Source organism: Pyricularia pennisetigena, chromosome 6 (assembly GCF_004337985.1).
Source record: "Pyricularia pennisetigena strain Br36 chromosome 6, whole genome shotgun sequence".
Taxonomy (NCBI): Eukaryota; Fungi; Ascomycota; class Sordariomycetes; order Magnaporthales; family Pyriculariaceae; genus Pyricularia; species Pyricularia pennisetigena.
Genome location: NC_043744.1, coordinates 3,855,163 through 3,876,374, shown reverse-complemented (window position 1 = coordinate 3,876,374; position 21,212 = coordinate 3,855,163). Strand labels below are relative to the sequence as shown.

General features: G+C 39.7%; 3 protein-coding genes across 3 annotated transcripts; 1 reads left to right on the top strand and 2 right to left on the bottom strand.

Annotated features, from left to right (window-relative positions):
* Positions 1-758: 758 nt before the first annotated feature.
* PpBr36_04923 (uncharacterized protein) lies at positions 759-3,661 on the top strand (the record flags this gene model as incomplete). The annotated part of the gene is made up of 4 exons (XM_029892081.1): positions 759-984; positions 1,008-1,091; positions 1,175-1,387; positions 1,440-3,661. 4 exons carry the CDS (start codon positions 759-761, stop codon positions 3,659-3,661), a joined length of 2,745 nt encoding a protein of 914 aa, XP_029749533.1.
* Positions 3,662-5,182: 1,521 nt separating this feature from the next.
* On the bottom strand, positions 5,183-6,057 carry PpBr36_04922 (uncharacterized protein; the record flags this gene model as incomplete). The annotated part of the gene is made up of 2 exons (XM_029892080.1): positions 5,183-5,936; positions 6,011-6,057. The coding sequence occupies 2 exons, from the start codon at positions 6,055-6,057 to the stop codon at positions 5,183-5,185; spliced, it is 801 nt and encodes a 266-aa protein (XP_029749534.1).
* Positions 6,058-6,208: 151 nt separating this feature from the next.
* On the bottom strand, positions 6,209-14,502 carry PpBr36_04921 (uncharacterized protein; the record flags this gene model as incomplete). Its single annotated transcript, XM_029892079.1, has 3 exons — positions 6,209-6,473; positions 13,967-14,211; positions 14,419-14,502. The coding sequence occupies 3 exons, from the start codon at positions 14,500-14,502 to the stop codon at positions 6,209-6,211; spliced, it is 594 nt and encodes a 197-aa protein (XP_029750102.1).
* Positions 14,503-21,212: the final 6,710 nt, after the last annotated feature.

The window sequence follows — 21,212 nt, the reverse complement described above, 5'->3', positions numbered from 1 at the left end:
TGCGGAAGGCGGTTTAAGCTAAAATAACGGGTAAAATTAAAGCGGAAATAAAATAAAGTTGAAAAAGTGAATGGTGGGTGAAATAATTTGATAAAAAGCTTGCGCGAAACGCAAAACATGCGCGCGTTTCGCGCATGCTCGAAATATTAAATAACAATGCGAATTTTCGTTATAAAACGATAAAATTAATTAATTTAAACGTATAAAACTGGTTATACGTACTGTTATTGTTGCTGTTATTGTTATTATTATTATTATTGTTGGTGGTGGTGGTGGTGGTAATAAAAAATGGTGGTGGTAATAAAAAATTAGAAAATAATGCCATACGCGGCGCATACGCGGGGCAGATGCGGTGTACGTTATTGACAGCACGTGAATCACTTTTTCTAAGTGGGGCTACTTGATATATCTGACCAATTAAAATCTATAGAGTTGAAGGGGGTTCAGAGAATAAATGGGCCGCTAACTCAATTTGGATCCTGAACCCCCTCCAGCGAGTTTCTGAACCGGGCTCATGTCTGAACTCAGCGTTCGGTCCTCACTGCGGAGCAGGGGGGTCTAGTCTGAGTACTGAGACTACCCCAATTAAGCAAGTTTTGGCCGATCAGCCAGTCTTTGAGGACCAGACGTGATCCTTGTTTTGTTGTTTTCTCCTCTTTTAGGTCCTAGCGCCCTGCCAGGCCAGTAGCCCAAGGAGGCGGATGAGGAGGCATTGGAAGGGCCCACATACTGATAAGACTATCAGCACGTGCATTTGGATGGCTGGCAGCAACCGTGATTTCGATTTTACCTCGGTTGCGTCCGACGGTCTTTCCATCTCAGCATCCAATCCGCCATGGCAGATAGACCCAGGCGAGAGATTATTCAAGATAATCCTATTGGAAAGGGTCCGCGTCTCGTTCAATTCGATCCCCGAAGATAAAAAGGCCCACGGAATGCGGACGCAGGACGATTTGACAAGGGATAGCAAATGCTCCGTTAAACGTGCTCCTCAATTGACACGCAAGAACTCCGGGATGTCATTCGCGGCTTTCTGAGAACGGCGCCAAACCTTGCCGCTGGCGACCTGCTATCTGATATGAAAGATCGCGGTATCCTTTGAGGCCTTCTACGACTTGAACTCTCGCTCCCGACCATTTCGTCTTCAACCGTGCCGAGCCTTTCCTGCATACAGCCGTCGCCGATGATCCAGCCGATGCCCTGATCTGGGATCAAGTCTACCGCGCCGTTATCAAGTCCGCCATGACAGATCGATCTCGGTCAGAGATCATTAGGGATAACCCTATCGGAAATGGCCTTGCTGCCTTTCACGCATCATTCTACTCGATCTGCGACGAGAAGGAGGTGCCGCGCACCCCTGACGCGGTGGGCCAACTTGACCAAGAAGGTAGAACGACCTGCCGGCCTCGCTTTAGTACGCCCCTCTAACCTTGACTCAGATCTCCAAACCATTGTCCTCCTCCTTTTTTCGACGCTACAGATCCTTCCCGCCTCTCGTCTGCTCCGCTCCGGCGGTACAGGCAAAAACGTCCTCGGCGACATTGCAAGACTCAATTCGGCCGTTGCTTCCGACGACTTCGACCTCGACCGTATCAAGCCCCTCCTGCGTGCAGCCCTTGCCGATGATCCAAACGATGCCCTGATCTGGGATCAAGTCTACCGGGTCGTCGCCAAGTCCACCCCTCCTCCCCGCCTGGTGCCATCTGTACTATCTTCCTTCCAGCAAACCCCATGGCTACACAACACTGGCAGTTTCGCCAACTCCTCGGAATACCGTCAAGATGTGGATAGGGTTCTTAGGTCGGAGCTTGGTCCGCTCTATGTTGGGCTTCCTGGCGCCCGCGACGTTTTTTTCGGGCGCGTGGCAGGCCTACATGCAGCTTCTGAGGCCGTCTTGAAGAAGTGCACCGAAGGCGACAATCCACTTTTTGGCAGCGAAGGGTGGCGCGGATGGCCGTCAGATGCAAAGGAAAGCGACGTACTGGCCTGGTTTGACGATATAATCCCAAAGTTGGACGCATTTGCAGAGACCTATAGGCCGACCCCAACACGTCGACGAAGACCACTGGCACAGCCTAATAAGCCGATTCAGGGTTCAACAGGAGAGCGGAAGCTGGACATCGGCTTGGTCGACAACCCCGAGGCCGGAAAAGATTCAAAATATCACTGGTCGCATATCCTTGTGCCTGGAGAGCTCAAGAGCAACCGCTCTGCTGACAAAGCCTCAAAGGCATGGCTTGATCTGGGGAGGTACGCGAGAGAAGTCCTCGCAGCCCAAGACACCCGGCGATTTGTTTTGGGCTTCACTCTCTGCGGACCTCTCATGAGGTTATGGGAGTTTGATCGGCTAGGCGGGATCGCATCCGAAAAGTTCGACATCAACGAAGATGGGCTGGAGTTTGTTACCACGATTCTTGGCTTTCTGTGGATGAGCGAGGAGGAGCTTGGCTTCGATCCTACCGTGGTCACGGCAGAGGGCCAGCGGTTCATTGTGATCGAGCGGGACAGCCGGACAGAGCGTCTCATCATTGACGAGCTGATGACGCGTGTCCCTTGCGTCGCCGGCCGCGCGACGACTTGCTGGAGAGCGCACCGCGAAGAAGACCCAAAGACAAAACTGGTAATCAAGGACTCATGGCAGTATACGGAGCGCGAGGATGAAGGGGACCTGCTCCAAGAGGCAACCGAGAAGGGTGTGGTCAACGTGGCCCGATACTACCACCACGAGACTGTTCAAGTCCATGGCACGGATGACGATATTCGGAGCAACGTTCGCGGAGGACTGGACATTACAGCAGCTACGAATTATCGGCCGGAACGCTCGATGCCGCTTCCGAACACAATCGTGTCTGGTGCTTCGCGGAGAGGCCGCAGCAGTAGCAGCACTGCTGGCAAGAAGCGATCATCTAGCCGAATTGGCGCCACCCTCCCCCCCAGCAAACGATCCTGTTCGGCATCCCCAACCAAGGTTAGCGGCGACGGATTATCGAACCGTGTGCACCGACGTGTCATCCTCCGTGACTATGGAAATCCCATTTACAAGGCAAGCTCTCGGTCGGCTCTCCTTGCCGCGCTCGAGGGTTGCATCCAGGGACACGAGTCCTTGCTCAAGGCTGGATTCCTTCATCGAGATATTTCCATCAACAATCTGATAATCAACGAGGATGACAACCTCTGCTGGCCCTCCTTTTTGATCGATCTCGACCTCGCCGTACGAGAGACACGAAAGGGCGCCTCTGGAGCAAAGGGCAAGACAGGCACGCGGGCGTTCATGGCAATTGGGGCGCTTCTAGGCGAGCAGCACTCATTCATGCACGACCTTGAGTCGTTCTTCTGGGTGCTGTTTTGGATATGCATTCACTACAATGGGTCAGATGAGGGCAGAGTCATTCCTGAGTTTGACCAATGGAATTACATCAGCATAGAATTGTTGGCAAAGGAGAAAAAGGGACAAGTGTCTCATGAACAGGATTTTATTAAATCCGCAGAGGATAACTTTACCTCATACTACCAGCCATTGATACCTTGGGTTAACCGACTACGGAAAGCAGTATTTCCGAATGGTGGCAGATGGGAAACAGAGGAGATAGGATTGTATGCTCGGATGAGAGGAATTATCGAGGAAGCCCGCAAAGATCCAAAGGTGTCGGCAGAGAGATAGCCTTAGGGTAAAACCCTGCTTTTATCTAATTTATAAGCTAATATGCTCGTTTTCTTTACTAGAAAATTAAATACCTGTCACGGCCGGGCGTACATTGGAGAACCTCAGTGTATTAGGCACTATTAACGAAGATTCTAAACTGAAGAGAAGAGAGAAACCACGATCAACGACGCGCTGGAGAGACGCGTTTAAATCCGGGGCTAGTGGACCCTTTGCACGACCCCAGGCTTCGCGTGGCTGGTGGAGTGGAGTTGTGATTCTCAGGGTAGGTCTGGGGGCCTGATCCTCACATTACCCCCCTCTAAGGCCTGATCGACGCAGGCGATCAGAGTCTTCACCTTGTTACGCGTGTCTTCCGGGGCCTTCCCTCGTTTTCGTGTCTTTTTTGCATCGTGCTCAGCGACATTATCCTCGGGTCCGTCATCAGCGAAAGCATCCTCTGCTGCGCTCCTAATCCATTGTTGCAGGTTTACCGGAGGTCCTGCTGCGTCTGGATATTCCCTGTGAAAGGTTTCCAGCAGTACTGGTGAATTTTTAAGTCGCGGGCCTCATACCATGTCTCTTTGATAATTATCCATTTTAAACCCAGGTATACAAATGCTATGTTTGGGTTTATCGAAAGGTGCGATAGTGGCTATCGTGAATGGATCGTGGGGAAGTTCGTAAGTTAGATCCCTCAATCTGTCCTGTATGTTGTCGACGTTTGTCATGGCTGCCTTCAGGACGGCTGCTTCTTCGGCGGCACCCCAAGCATAGCTCAAGATCGCATACTGGATTGTGTCTTTCACATCGGTCCCCCTGAAAAAGATATGACAATCGTGTGTTGAGCCGACGGCCAAAAGTCGAGACGGGTTTGCTTTGAGCAATGAAGGTCGAGACTCCAAGTATCCACAGCCGGGATGGCTTTGAAAACAATTCTCGAATTGCGACCTCATCTATCCAATTTCGCTCGTAGGCCTCGACCGTGGCCTCGCTTAGCCGCCCCCAGCGCAGCCTCCGCCTCCGCCATCGCCTGCGGCACCCGGTTGTCCACGAAATCCTTCTCTCGCACCTCCGAAAGGAGCTTAATACCGCCCAGTGTCGTACAGCGCGACAACTGCACGTACAGGCTGTAGGGGTCGCAGGCAGAGGCCACCGGCACGCCGTCGACCCTCGTCGTCAGCGTGCCGCGCAGCTCTAGCGCGATCCTATCCGGTGACCTCCCTTGGATTTTATAATCGGTGCACGCAAACGCCGCCGCGCACGGCAACCCCCGTCGGTACGCTGTGCGCGTCTGCCACGACCTTTTCCCCACGGGCTCGATTTTCACTTTTACCGGCGTTACGAGGATCGCGTCTGGTGGAAGCCCCACGAACCCGTAGCCGACGGTCGCCTCGGACGTCAGCAAAATGCCCGCCGGGGGTCCAAAATGCAATATTGTGTCGTCGACGAAGGATTGGCAGTCTTTGAGAGTCTTCGGCTCTTTCCATTGCAGGATGGCGTTAACTTTGGAGTTGGCCATGGCAATGCCGTCACGACGGATCATATGGCCGAGAAATTCGACTTCTTAGACGCCCCAGCTGCATTTCCGAGGAGCGACTGCCAGGTTGTGTTGATAAGTCTTTTGAGGACTTCCCGGACTATTCTGTCATGCTCTTCCTCTGTTTCTGCATAGATCAACAGATCGTCCAGGTAAACCAGCAATCCTGAGTCGATAAGGTCCATAAAGATGTGGTGCATCAGGCTCTGGAATGTTGCGGGTGCATTGATGAGTCCCATCGGCATTACTGTGTACTCGAAGAGGCCGTATTTGCAGCGGAATGCTGTAAGCCATTCGTGGCCTTCTTTCATCCGGATGAGGTTAAACCCGGTCTTGAGGTCGATCTTCGTCATCCAATAAGCCTTTCTGAGTCTATCTTGGAATTTCGTGATGAGTGGTATCGGGCATAGGACCGGTACGCTTTTTGAGTTGAGGTCTCGGTAGTCAATGAAAGGGCGCAGAGGGTCGAGGGGGTCCTTCTTCTCAGCGAACAGTAAGGGGGAGCCCGCCGACGACTTAGAGCGTCGTATGCGTCCGGCTTGGAGATTCTTTTCTAGCCAGGGCCTGAGGACATTAAGTTCTCTTTCGCTCAGGGGGTAAAGAGGGCCCCAAGTGGGTTTGGCTCCTTCCTTGAGCTCGATGGTGTGGTCCCATGGTTGGTGGTCAGGAACGCGTATGGCGGCTTCTGCCGACATAATGGGTAGGAATTCTCGGAATTTCCCCGGGACCGCTTTAAGGCCATCCGCGTCTCCGTAACTACAGCAAAATGGGCTTTTGTGAGCTTCTGCCATTCCGAAACTAGGAGGAAAAAAAGTGAAGAGAGCACTTACGCAGGGTTGCGTTTACCGCCGGTAAGACCGCTCCAAATATTACGCATTTTGGAAGTAAAGTTAAAAGTTTGGCCATCGATGGCTACGTCCTTATACCAAAAAATAATAACGGTTTAACCGAAGGAATTAAAACGCAATTTATCGTAAACGGCGGTAACACCGCGACCAACGGATTAAATTTTGGTAAAATTGTAACGTCTAATAAAAATAACCGAGTTTTGGGTACCGGGTAATTTTTTGGAAATTATCGTACAAATCCCAAACGGCGGGCCAGGATAAAACTTTTATTTTGGGGAAGGTAATGGTAAAAGCGGGTTTCCGGTCGCCACGGGTATAAAAAAAGTCGTTAAAAACGTTCCAACCGGTATACGGGGCGACGTGGGAATTTTGGGTAAACGGGGAAAAAATATAAAAAAATGCGAACGTTTTACGGTTAATTTCCTCGTTATTACCGCGGAAAAAACTAATAATTATAATGGCCGAATTGGAAAAAATAAAAAAAAACGACCTATTTGGGTAAAAAAGGTAGGTTTTCGACGGTCTGCGCAATTTCGGCGACTTTAAAATTTTTAAAAAATTAAAATTGTAAATTAAACGTTATAATTAACGGTAGGGAGGGTTTTATAAATAATATGGGTAATAATACCGAAATGTTACGACCAGACAAGATGGGTCGGTACCAATGAGGCCAGGCGGGGTCACACCCCTCCTAACGACATTCGCCCAAAGAAATCGCCGACAACAGAACATCGATTACCTAAGGGAAAAGTCACGTGACGCCACGTGATCGCCAAAAAGGTAATTTCAATAATCCTTAAAAAATCACAACAAATCAGGCGAAATAATTTCTGCGATTTGTAACAGATTAAAGGAGATTATATTCGGAATATAATCTATATAAGGCACGCTTATTACCATATAAATAAATTCGATTTTAGGATTATTTAACAGCAATTAAACTCTAATTAACTTTAATATTTACTTAAAAACGATTATAATTTCACCCCAATTATTAAAAACCCCAATTACCCAATTAAAACGTTCAATTGCTTTAACCCATTATATTTTACCCTAAAAACAAATTACCCGATATTTTAATTATAATATTTTAATTACTTTTATTTAATATTTTACTTTAAAATATACCGAATAGTATCGCCGAAACAATATTTTCCAACAAAACCACCCTTTAAACCCTTTTTACTATTAACGTTCCGGCCAGCGCTAACGCTTTGCGTTAAATGGTCGCGACGCTCCAAACAAAAAATCGACAATTCCAGGAACGAATAACCGAATAAATTAATCGAACCAATAAAAATTATATTAAATACCTTTTACTATTACCTTATAATGGCACCCCAGGTACCTTGCAGGGATTTTTTACGGGAACCCGGGCCTACCTTTATTTTAACGAGGATAATTTCGATAATAACGCAAAAAAGGTTATTTACGCAATTTCGTTATTAAGGGGCGATGCGTTTACCTGGTTCGAACCAATTCTACGAAACTATTTGGACTACGATAAGGAAAAAAACCGTAAAGCTGAAACCAACCGCATTTTCGACGATTATAAAAATTTCGAAAAATGTTTTAAAGGAATATTCGGCAGCCTAAACGAGGAACGTACGGTTAAACGTAAATTGGTACGCTTTACCCAAATTAAATCGGCATTTAAATATACCAGTAAATTTCGACAAATTACCGCCAAATTACTATGGGGCCCCGAAGCCTTAATGGCACGTTTTTATGCGGGACTTAAAAAAAAAATTAAAAACGAATTTATTAAAAAAAAACGACCCGATACCCTAACCGAATACGTAAAATTAACAGTTAAAATCGATAACCGATTTTACGAACGGAAATTGGAACGACGCGAAAAACGCAGCGTATAGGGGCCAATTTTGCGACAAACTAATACGGGACGCAAATACCAATATTTTAAACCGCTTCGCCAATACAGTATTTCCTACGGAATATATAACGGACTTATGGATTTTAACGCGACCCAATATAAAAAACCGCGCAAAAATCCCAAAAATAGTAAATATTTTAAATGCGAAAAACCAGGATATATAACCAAATTTTATCCCCAAAATACTCCGGATTTACACCCCGATTCCAAAAAACCACGAAAATTAAATACCACCACCCACTAATAAATACCACCGGATTAATATAATTTAAAAAGCTGGACCATATATTATAACGATAATTGCATAATCCACAATAGCGCAAAAATGGACGCAAAATGGTACCCACAAAAACTTAAAAGCATTCGGACTTTAGCAGTAGGAAACCGTGTACTTATTAAAACCAAACCACCGGCACAATTACGCAGGTAAAACGCCAAATTACCCGAACCTACGGAATTAAATACCTTAAAAAAATTAAAACCAAAACTATTGGGATAAACCCACCGCATCTGGATAATCCAACAAACCCCAACGGACGAATTTAATAACGAGTTAAAAAACGAATCTAACGAAAAAAAAACTATATTTTCAAACCTATATAATGCAGCAAGGGAAAACAACCCCTATATATATAAAAAAAAACTTATCGATTTATACCGAAACGACCAATTAGTGCAATTTCCCGGAATACTATTTCGAGTACAAATATAAAACCCCATAGGATTAATCGATCCAACCTTCGGAAACCACCCAATTTTGGATACCAAATATCCCAAACATATAAAAATCTTTTGGGTAAAATGTTTTCGAAACAATTGCGGATTGCATTTTAGCAGAAAAATAATCCACGATTTTTTCCCACGACGACGCAAAACAATAGGTATCCACGAAATATATACCATTATTAAATTACCCAATTGGGAAATCAAAATAAGATTTAACACCGAACCAGCGGTAATTTTCACCCTTTATAACGACTATTTTATAGCATGCTACAACCAAAAATAATTCCCATAATACGAATACACCCGAAACATTTACAAAATATATATATTAGCCAAAACACAGGTATAGCACGAAACGAAATTACGACAACCAAAACCCGTACCCATAACCAGAATTATGTGGAACCCCAACGTTAAAAACAACGAAATACCTACAAACGCACGAAAAACGCCTGCACCAACAGGGCACCGATTTAATAAAATCAACGTTAAAAACAACCATACGCCCCGAAACAAAAAAAATAAAGACCCACGACGCGAATCCAACAAACCAAAAAACTAGGACAGCCAAACGGTACAGGGTACCAAACGGTAGCAATAAAAACGGAATAAAAAACCTTAAACGCCACGTAAACCACGAAAGCAACACACGAACATATATTTTTAAATATACGATTTAATAAAAAACCCATACGAGCGCTCCTTAATAGCGGAATATAAAGCAACTACATTTTTCCAAAAATCGTAAAAAAACGACGAATATTTTGGCGATAAAAGGAAAAACTATATCGATTATAAACCGTAAAAAAAAAAGTAATTTTATACGGGAACGGCACCATCGAAACAAAGACCGTACATCTTTAAATGGAAAACTATAAACGAAAAAAACAAATCATTTTAAATATTACGGAAATAGGGAACAAAAACATAATTTTAGGAATTCCCTGGTTTAGAAGGAATAACCCCCGGATAAATTGGACTACAGGCCAAATTTAATGGGAAAAACACCTAATTATTAAACGACCTTTAACATAATAGGGTTTATACAGGAAATATAGGGTACGGAAGGACCAAATAAAACAAATGGCGTACCTATAAAAAGGACGACCAACCCCGGAGCCAATATCGGAAAAAAAGCGACTATCCACAGGCCAAAACCGATCCAATTATACAATATAAACCACGAAAAAACAGACCAAAAACGGCAAAATTCCAGAAAAATACCAAAATTATATACGATTATTTAACCAAAAACTCGAAACAGGATTACCCGAACACAGTCCGTTCGATTATAAAATACCATTAAAAAAAGGAACCCAACCAAAATTCCACAAAATATACGGTTTAAATCCGACACAGATGGAAATTTTAAACGAATATTTCGCGGAAAACCTCAAAAAAGGCTATATTAAACCATCGATATTACCAGTAGGATACCCAATCCTTTTTATACCAAAGAAAAACGGAAAATTACGATTATACGTGGACTACAAACAACTAAACGATATTACAATAAAAAATTGCTACCCGCTCCCATTAATAGGAAAATTTCGAAACATGTTTTACCAAATACAATGGTTTACGACACTAAACCTCAAAAAAGCATACAACTTAATCCGCATAAAAAAAGGCGAAAAATGGAAAATAGCATTTCGCATTAAACGAGGACATTATAAATACCTGGTAATGTTTTTCGGTTTTACCAACGCCCCCGCAATTTTTCAAACCATAATTAACCACGTTTTTAAAAAATATTTAAACATTTTTGTCGTTATTTACCTGGACGATATCCTTATTTTTTCCAAAACGTTGGAAAAACACAAAAAACACGTCCACACAATTCTATAAAAGCTATAAAACGCTAAACTCTTAATTAAACCCGAAAAATGCATTTTTTACAGCAAATAAATCAATTTCCTAGGATACATTATCGCCCCTGGAAAAATCAGGATGGAAAAATCAAAAATCCAAGCAGTAAAGGAATAGCCCCAACCATAAAACGTAAAAAACGTTCGGGTATTTTTTGGATTCGTGAACTTTTACAAAAAATTCATTAAAGGTTACGGCGCGATCGCCACCCTATTAACCAATATAACCAAAAAGGACCTAAAATTCCAATGGACGGAATAAACACAATAAACTTTCGAACAGCTACAAAATGCAATAGCACAAAAACCGATCCTTAAAATATTAAACCCAACGAAACCCTTCGAAATCGAAACCGACGCATCCGATTACGCAATCGGAGGATAATTTAGCCAACGAAACGAAAAAAGACGCCTGCACCCTTACGCCTTTTTTTCACAAAAATTATATAAATTAAAACTTAATTACCAAATCCACGATAAAAAATTTATAGCTATTATCCGAATATTTAAAAAATGGAAACCACAATTATCCGGAACTAAATACGAAATATTAGTTTACACGGATTACAAAAACCTGACCCATTTTACCACTAATAAAATATTAAATAAACGACAAATTAAATGGGTAAAATTCCTATTAAAATTCCATTTTAAAATTATTTACCGAAAAAAAACAGAAAATGGTAGGGCCGACGTTTTCAGCAAAAAACCAAACCATAAAAATATAATACCCGAAAAAACACGGAAAATCCTCACGGCAAACGACAACGGAAACCTTTTACCAATTTACCGAAGTTTTATAACGATTAACACGGTAACCATACCAGAGGAAATACGGAAAATCCACGAAAATAAAACTTACGGATACCAAGGGATTTCCAAAACATGGAAACGGTTAAAACAGCACTATAATTTTAAAGGAATACGATAAAAAATACGAAAAACTATTAAAAACTGCGAACTTTGCGCAAAAAGCAAATCCGCCAAATACAAACCTTACGGGTTTTTACAGCCTTTACCAACCCCTAATAAGGCCTGGCAGACTATTATAATGGATTTTATCGTCAAACTACCACCTTCCGAAAAACCATTTACTAAAATTAAATATAACAGCATATTAATTATAATGGACAAATTTACTAAATACGCCTATTTCCTACCTTATAAGGAAAGTAATAACGCCGAAAAAATCGCTTACACATTCCTACGAATAATTGTCAATAACCACGGATTTCCAAAAAACATTATCACGGACAAAAATAAGCTTTTTACATTAAAATTTTGGAAATTTTTGATGGAATAGCTAAAAACCGACCATAAATTATTTACAGCATTCCACCCACAAACAAATGGATAAATAAAACGAACAAACCAAATATTGGAACAATATTTAAAATATTATATAAACCACAAATAGGATAACTGGGTACGGTTATTACCCACAGCACAATTCGCATACAATAGCTTAAAAAATGAAAATACCAAAATAACCCCGTTTTATACCAATTACGGATTTAACCTTACGGTATATGGAAAACCAAAAACCACGATTACGGCCCCACGAACCGATAAATAAGCAAACGAACTACGAAAATTCCACCGAAAACTCCAACAGGAATTGGAATTCGTACGAAAAAAAATGACCAAATACGCCAATTAATATCGGATAAAAGGACTATTTTTCCAGGAGGGAAATAGCGTTTATTTTATTCGACGCAATATTAAAACACAACGACCAAATAGCAAATTTAATTATAAAAAGTTTAAATTTTTTAAAATCGACAAAAAAATCAGCGAAACCAATTACAAATTATTATTACCAAAAACCATAAAAATCCACCCAACGTTCCACGTATTACTATTGGAACCAGCACCACCCGGCACCAATATACAAAAAACAATCGAAATCGACGAGGAAAAAATATACGACGTCGAACGAATATTGGACCATAAACGCAATTACGGTAAAACAAAATACCTTATTAAATGGGAAAACTACGGACACGAAAAAAATATTTGAAAACCCTTTAACCATTTCCAAAATTGCTAAAAACCATTCCGTTAATATTACCAGGAACTGGATTTGCGAACAAATTAACCAAAAAAAAAGGACGACCTAAAAAAGCACCACCTACCATTCCCAAAAGCTAAAAATCGGCCAGAATTCAAAACCACACCACCAAACGAATTTATAAAAAAACGATTAATATACACCAATAAATTAAAATATACGGACAAAAGCAACCCACCGACCGAATACTGCGCAAAAATATTTATTTTATCCAACAAAAAAGGATTTAAAAAACCCATCGGGAAGGTCGAATCCCAAACAAAATTGGAATCCGGAAAAAACGATTCGAATAATATTTTAGGAAAAATTTCGGACGATCGCCGCCGCTTTTCCTGTTTTGCCTCCTTACGCTCCACGCGATCCAATTCCTCCAAATTATTAATTCCGCGAAATATAACTCGCATTATTTTTTTAAACCATAGTTTTTTTTATTTTCGCAAACGAAGCAATTTCGCCTGCTGCGCGTAAATTTGCTCCTTAAACGCTTTAATTTCCGTATCCAGTTTCGAATATTGGCGACCAATATAACGGATTTAAGCAGCGGATAAACCTAATACGTCGCAATTAAAACGGTTGGAACGAACGCATTCCATATAACGAATAAAATCCTGCGGAAACATTTAATAAAATGCTACGCTTTTAGCATAGCAGGGATTGCAGGAAAGCATTTTAATAATATCGGTCGATAATAGGGAAAAAAGGAAAGCGTGGCGACGTTCTGTCGACGAACGACCAAATTTTAATTTAGCTACGCGATTAAATATAGCGCAAAAAAATTAATAAAGAAGGAATATGGAAATAAAAACAAAAATTAAGGGAATATAAACTATTTAAAAGCCAAAAGGATTTGGCCAAAGAAAAGGAAACCTAATATTACGACCAAATAAGATGGGTCGGTACCAATAAGGCTAAGCGGGGTTACACCCCTCCTAACGACATTCGCCCAAAAAAATCGCCGATAATAAAACATCGATTACTTAAGGGAAAAGTTACGTAACGCCACGTAATCGCCAAAAAGGTGATTTTAATGATTTTTAAAAAATTACAACAGATTAGGCGAAATAATTTCTGCAATCTGTAACAGATTAAGGGAAATTATATTCGGAACATAATTTATATAAGGCACGCTTATTACCATATAAATAAATTCGATTTTAGGATTGTTTAACAGTAATTAAACTCTAATTAACCTTAATACTTATTTGAAAACGATTATAATTTTACCCCAGTTATTGAGAACCCCAGTTACCCAGTTAAGACGTTCAGTTGCTTTAACCCACTGTACTTTACCCTAAGAACAGGTTACCCGATACCTTGATCGTAACACGAAATTAGGGCTAACGCCTTATATAATTTACCAAAAATCCGGGTTAAAAAACGGGTTAATATTAATCGCTTTCCCGGCGGCGGTAATTACCCGGAAGGATGATATATTATCGACGGTTATACCGAATTTTCCGATAAGGTTATTATAACCGCCACCGAAACCGGTTCCGAATGCGCCGACGCAATTGCAATTACCAATTTGGACGAATATACCGGCCGTATTAATAGCGGCGATTACGTCGGATATAATAATACCGCCGCCGACGCGGGTAATTTGTTTAATTATATTAACGACGACCTAATTTAGGCCCGCGAAATTGAAAATAACGCCAAAAATTTTAAATTTGAGCGAAACCCAGTTATTACCGCCGTTTTAAAGGAGGAAAGGGATTTTATTTTTATTGTAATACCTAACCACCGTTTTAATATCGCTTTCGCACGTAACGTTAACAATAATAACCGGTACGGGCGCGCCGAATTTATTTTATCGTTGGCGTATAAATACGCCCATAATGGAATATTTAATAAAACGTTTTAAATCGGTGGCGATAACGCGATAACTAAGTTCAATTACCGTAAATATTACCATTATATTAAGCTATAGGCCAGTTAAAAAGCGTTACAGGTTTAAAACCGTTATTGCGCAGTTAGGATTTCCACGCGAAGGTGGAAAAAAATGTATAAGGTCGGGATGGAACGAACGTGGGTTGGTGGTTAAAATATAAAGGTCGTTTTGGATAAAGGTGTTCCCGTAACTGCGTTTATATTAGTCTCAGGGCTCATCCCTGAAGCCCAGAGCTCCACAATTGAGCGTCGCTCAATTGCGGCTTTGCAATGTACCTGTGGGTTTATCCAAAGAACACTCTGGTTCAGGTTTGAGGACAACTTGTCGATTTTCGCCGTTTATGGCGGTATTTTTGGCCTTTTTTCGACCGACACTCCTTTATTATTCCACAACCACGTAAAATATTAAAAAAAGAAAATATCGTTGAAAATAACGTTAAATACCGTTATTAACAGCGATTTGATTTATTCTTTTTTCTATTATAATGGCCGAATTGGATACCACCTGCCCTTAATCCGTTTATGGCGGTACTGTTTTTTCGATTTTTTTTTCGATTTTCGATTTTCTTTAATATTATTTTTAATTTTTGACCAAATTTTATACTTTTTGCACGTGGAGGGTCGTATATATAAATATATCGTTATTACAAATTTTGGTGCATATACCAGATTATATAACCAGTTAAATAAACGGATAGGCAAAATATATATTTTTTTATATATAATTTACAATCGAAACTCGTTTATATTTTTACCAGTTTTAACGATAATGAAAAAAGAACTTCACAGATTCGATTACGTATATAGGCAAACGTTCAGGTCCCATCCAATTTACGATATCGGTTTTAAAAACTGTTTAATAAAAAAAATGTAAAATGTATATTTTATAAGTTTTTTTGCTTTATTTTATTAATTTTATATTATTTTTGTTTTACAGCCAGAATTCGTGGTTTTTGCACGTGGGGGGTGGTATATATACATTTAGTATAATATTACAGTTTCGTACGTATATACGATTATATAAGCCGTTAAATATGCGGATAGGTAAAGTATATTTAATTTTATATATATTTCAGAATCGAAATGCTTTTACATTTTTACCAATTTTAACATTAATCAAAACAAGTTTTGGAAAAGTGGATCACGTATATAAACAAACGTCAACGTAAACTTCGATCTATAATACCGGCCCTTTTTATTTTTATATATAAAAAAATGCTAAATTTGTATTATTTTTGTTTTATTTGCTTTATTTAGTTCAATAAAATTTTTAAAAAAAGGTTAGATAACATTTATTTATATATTAGTTAAAAAATGCATAAATTAAAGTTTTTTTTAATTTTGCCAATATTTGCGTTAATTATTCAGCTTTTTAACAAATTGTTAATTAATATAAAAATATTAACAAAACTTTTGTTTTAATCCATAATTGCATGCACTTTGCAATATTAGGTCTACGAGGTTATAAATACTGTGATATATTTTCAAATTAATATTATATACCATTATTTAAAATAAAAATTAAATATAATGAAATATTACAAACTTTACTTAATATATTAATATCTTTCCAAATACAGTGGCTATAAAAACGCGGCCGGTATTTAAATAATTAACAGACTTTAATAATTTTAACGCAAATTATTGTATATTTTTATTATTTTTATTTATTTTTTTATTCGAACATTTAATTGCATACTATAATTACACTATTTTCTTTTGCTATTATAATGCGAATATATTGGATATACCCGCTATAAACGGTAAAATACGATATATTATTATTATATTAATAAAATAATTATCAGCGATATCGCAATATTAAATATATTTTTAATAATACCGTTATAAAACGCGAAATGCGACAAATTATCGTTAGTGGTACCGCCATAAACGGCGAAATGCGACAAAATGTCCTCAAACTAGAACGAGCGCGATCTTTTCGGCCAATGTAATTGGTCGAAAAACCATGTGGTTGAAAGGTATATGGAGCGCTCGGTCCCCATTGCGGAGCAGGGGGGTCTAGTCTGAGCACTGAGACTAGTTTATATACGGTTTTTAAAAGGTACGGACTATATTATTGGGGTCCCCTGGAATGGACACGGTTTTTAACCCACCGCGAACTAACCAATGGTTACTGCGGAAACCCGTTAATACCTTTAACGGGGGACCCTTAAGCGATCCAGCCCGGCTGGCGTTTCGTTGGACGCTGTTCATTAAAAGGTACATTCTCTGCCTTGCCACCGACTGCAAGTTTAAAGGGGTTAGGCAGCGTCTGTCAATCCCGGATGCTACCAATTCTAAACTTGCCCTAATTATTGTCGTGCGTTATTATATAATACGGGATTCTTGGATTATGTATAGAAAGGCGATGCGCCACTTTTCGGAACCCCGTGGGACATTGCTTACCTAAACGTTCCTGAAGTAATTAATGACGCACACCAACGTACACGCGCGGCCTGAATTATAGGGTAGGAGAGCCATGTGTTGGGTTTAGTAGCGTTATATAGCCAAAAAAACGTGGAAACTTTTTTATCCTGCTCCTATCGCTAATTTAGCGCTAGCTGTCATATAACGACGAAATTTATTTGATTATTTAATGCGACAATTATAATATTACGCGTTACCAAAACCTAATTTACAGGTTTTTTACTAACAGCCCCACGAATAATTATATATTTAACCTATTCCCCAGGCCATAATCCAACCTTATTTAACCGCAGGTGTGAAATGCTAAAATTGCCCGTAAATTCCACCGTTTAAAATATTACCGATTTTTTTAATAACATTCCAGTTAAAAAACTGCTCCGGCCTGGAAAATTCGGTAATATTAAATTCCCCTTTATTTAATTCTATATATATTTTATTTTTAATATTATTTTTCCAGGGAACTTTTTTGTCAAAACCGTAACCGAATTCGTATGAAATATTCCCGGTAACGGTTTTTTTCAACATAAAAATAGGTCCAAATAGGTTTTAACGTCGGTAAGTAGGCGTAAATTACGGCTATTAAATATTTAATATTCGTCCAATAAAAAGCCGGAGTAATATAATCTGGTTATTTAAATGTTAATTCCCGCGAATAATTCTAATTAAAGCAATGGTTAATTTTATAAATAATATCGTTAGGATATTTGGTATATTTTTGGGCGACGCCGTAAATGGTAATTACGCGGGTAATATTAACGGCGCAGGTTTTGTAAGCAATATGTTTTGTTAATCGAAGTTTTCCATTTAATAACCAAAATCTTTTGTCAATTTACGCGGTTTTTAAATTTGATATTTTAATAATAGCGATTTTAGTTTTAAATTTAGGCTGGAAACGCATTATTAAGGGGATCGGCAAAATTAAAATCCCCAAATCGGCGATAACGTTGGTGTATAGGACCGTAAAAAATATAGCCGTTTGGTTAACGCAATTTTTACCTTCGAAAAAATCGATAAAAGTCGTAATAGGGTAATAGGTGAAAAGGTGCGAGAAAAAGAAGTTGACCGTTTATATCATGACGTAGACGAGTATGCCAAATATAACCCTTTTAAACAAGGCATCGGGAAAAAGGTGGAGGTATAGGACAAGAATGGACGACTTAACCAGACCGAGGCCGAGAATCGATAGCATACTTAGTGGTGGTTTGGATTTGTAACTCGTATGGCTTGGCAGATTCCGCTTGTACCTAGCAGGTATTCAGAGGCAAGGCCAAAAATTGGGAAGTGCCAAAACAGGCCTTGTTGGGATAGGACTCTTTTAGGACCCAAATTCGTCCAAAAGCCTCTAGATGATTTTAGGGTTAGTGTTTTAATTCGCGTTTTATTTTTATACAGTACACTGGGCTATAAAATTGCTGTCTGCCGCGTGGACGGTGGTTTGAAGAGAGGTGCAAAACGTTATCGCGGCTCGCCAATCGGCCATATCAAATGGATGAAAGCTCCCACCATCCCATTAACTAAATATAGTTTGCCGATCCGATCGGTGAAAGCGGGTTTAAGTTTATTATTATATACCGCACCGAAACTGCCAAACTCACATACACCGAAAATTAATGTCGATATTTTTACGATCCATTGCACAATGCAGCATTTGTAAGGAATAATATTAATGTACCGCACATAAGGCATTCCAAAACCCGTGGCGGGCGCCCACGGGTGCCCATGGGCCAACAAATACCGAAACCCACGGGCCCCCATTTTATTTGCACGTTATGGGGCATGTATTTTAATATTAATTTTAGTATTATAAGTACATTTTCTACAGTGAAAAGAGCCATGGGCTCGTGGGCTGTTGGCCCGCGGGCTTTGTAAATCAAGTTTTGGGCCTCCATGTGCGGGTTTTGGAATGCCTTTTTATACATATATTGACTTTTAACATTGCTTTATACAGTGCCAACTAGGGCTGCCCTAATCACTGTACCGCCACGCCCAGTTTAGGGTTATGCCCAGGGGCCACCAACCTCGGACTAAACGCGTCTCTTAACGTTGACGTGGTTTATCAGGACCCCGGACATATTAGGACCCCGGACATTTTTCAACCCAGTTTCATCCTTTACTTTCCACACGTGTTTTTTCCCCCAACAATAATGGAATTATCAAATTGCGAAACGCGAATTATTTTTGCTTTAAATAAGCTCCGATCCAGTAACAAAAAAAGCATATAAAAAATTGTATTAATATTGTTAATTATAAGCGTTATTTAGCATGTAATAGGTCCACTTTTATTTGTGTATAAGCCACAACAGATAGTGCCGAAGTGGGGCTATTGGGGCTGTCGGATTTTCTATTATATTTTATGTGTTGCAGGAATTGCGATTAAAAGTGTCAGCGAATGGGGTTTAACACCCACCCTGCACTTACGAATCAGCTACCCTATACCGGGTTAAAACTTTTACCAAATCAGCAAATTAGTGAAAACCCAGAAATGGTTTGTATGGAAATAAGGGTGTTTTTTCAATAACGCATATAAAATAATTTTTCGGAAAATCGTGTGCGGCACAGGAACCTTTTGCGGGGTGCGGACCCCCATTTCGATGTCGGAAAATATATAAGGAAGATAAAGCAAAATTTCCCCCACCAATAAATTAAATTTATTAATTCCAAAATTAGTGAACCATTTTAGTAAATTTAATGCATTTAAGCCCTGTAATTACAGGTTTTTACAACGCAATTAGCACCACGCCGCACCTAGGCTAATACTTAAACCCCTGTTAGTAACCTATATTATTAACAGGTTATAAGCCCGGAAAGGTTTTTGTTTGTGCAATAAAATGCATTTTGCATCGCTGGAAAACCTAAAGTTTAGGTTTTATTTTGGTTATTGTCGCATTTTTACAATACGTATATTAATGAAGATATTGCTGTTTTTGTGCGAAATTGTTGGTTTTAGGCGCTAGTTTAGCATTTTACCCCCTGTATCTACAATGGCGATCGTTAAAAATTAGCGTTTCGATTTAGGCCCTTTTAGGTATTGCAGTGATCGCTTGTATTGCAAATCCAAAATTTTTGGTGTGGTTTTTATGGATCGTGCACGCCACTGTAATTTGTTCAAATTTTAATAGGGTTTACGTTAGCGAATCAGGGCCAAAAGCCCCTAAGTTCGTTCGCTAATAACCCATTAAATCTTTTAGTGCGTTTAATAGGGTTTACAATAATTTACAGACCCATTAAATCCTAATCCGTTTAATAGGGTTTACAATAACCTATAAACCCATTAACGGAACTACTTAGTGGTTCGTTACCCTGTACGATACCCTGCAATTTACCCTACACCCATTTAACGAATTGAATTCGTTACGTGCACCTGGATTGGTATAAATACCAGGGCACCCATTAATTGCGGATTTTAGGGATTCCAGCCCTGTATTTTAGTGGATTTTAACCATTAGAAATAGCAATGAACCCTGTAATTGGTAATTACAAACCTATACGCGTTAAAAGGCAAACGGTATAGCAAATCCTAAATTAAATAGGGTATTTACTTTTAAGCAATTAAATTAGTTAATTATAGCTATAAATTAGCGAATTGCAATTATAGTTTAGGTTACTTTATAATGGAAAGCAGCCCTATATCGGGTTATCCAGGCCCAATTCCAGCAAATAAAGGGTTTAAACCCAGTTTAAACGAAATTTTAACCGCTAAATTACAGGCCCAAAACCTGCAATTAAAAGCGTTAATTGCGCAAATGGATTAATTCCAAAGGATAATTTAATAATTGACTACCCTATTAACCCTGAAAAGCGGTAATTCCACTAATTCTAATGGTAATTCGGACAATAAACACGCAACCGCACCCCCTAATCCACCCGGTACCCTAATTTTAAATGACCGGATAGGTAAAAAAGTATCGAAACGGGTATTTTCCTTCCCCGAAAATTATAAATTAGTAGGGGTTAGCGATTACGATTCATAAAAATGGGCGTTAATAGTGCAATTTAGGGTTATAAAAGCAGCGGAATTTATTTCCAACCCTGAAATTAGTTATACCTTACCGGAACACGAGTAATCGGTCCTATTATTATTTATAAAAAATAATTTAATTAAAGAATTTTTAGAATTTATTGCATGGTATTCCAACCCCGTAACGGTTTATAAAACCTTGGAAGATAATTATTCCGTTGCACCCGAAATTAGTTGAAATTCATTATATCGGGAATTCCACGCCTTTAATCTTTCGAAATTTAAAAAATTAATACCGAATTGAATAACCGTTTTAATTTATTAGTAGCTAAATTAGCGAATACCAA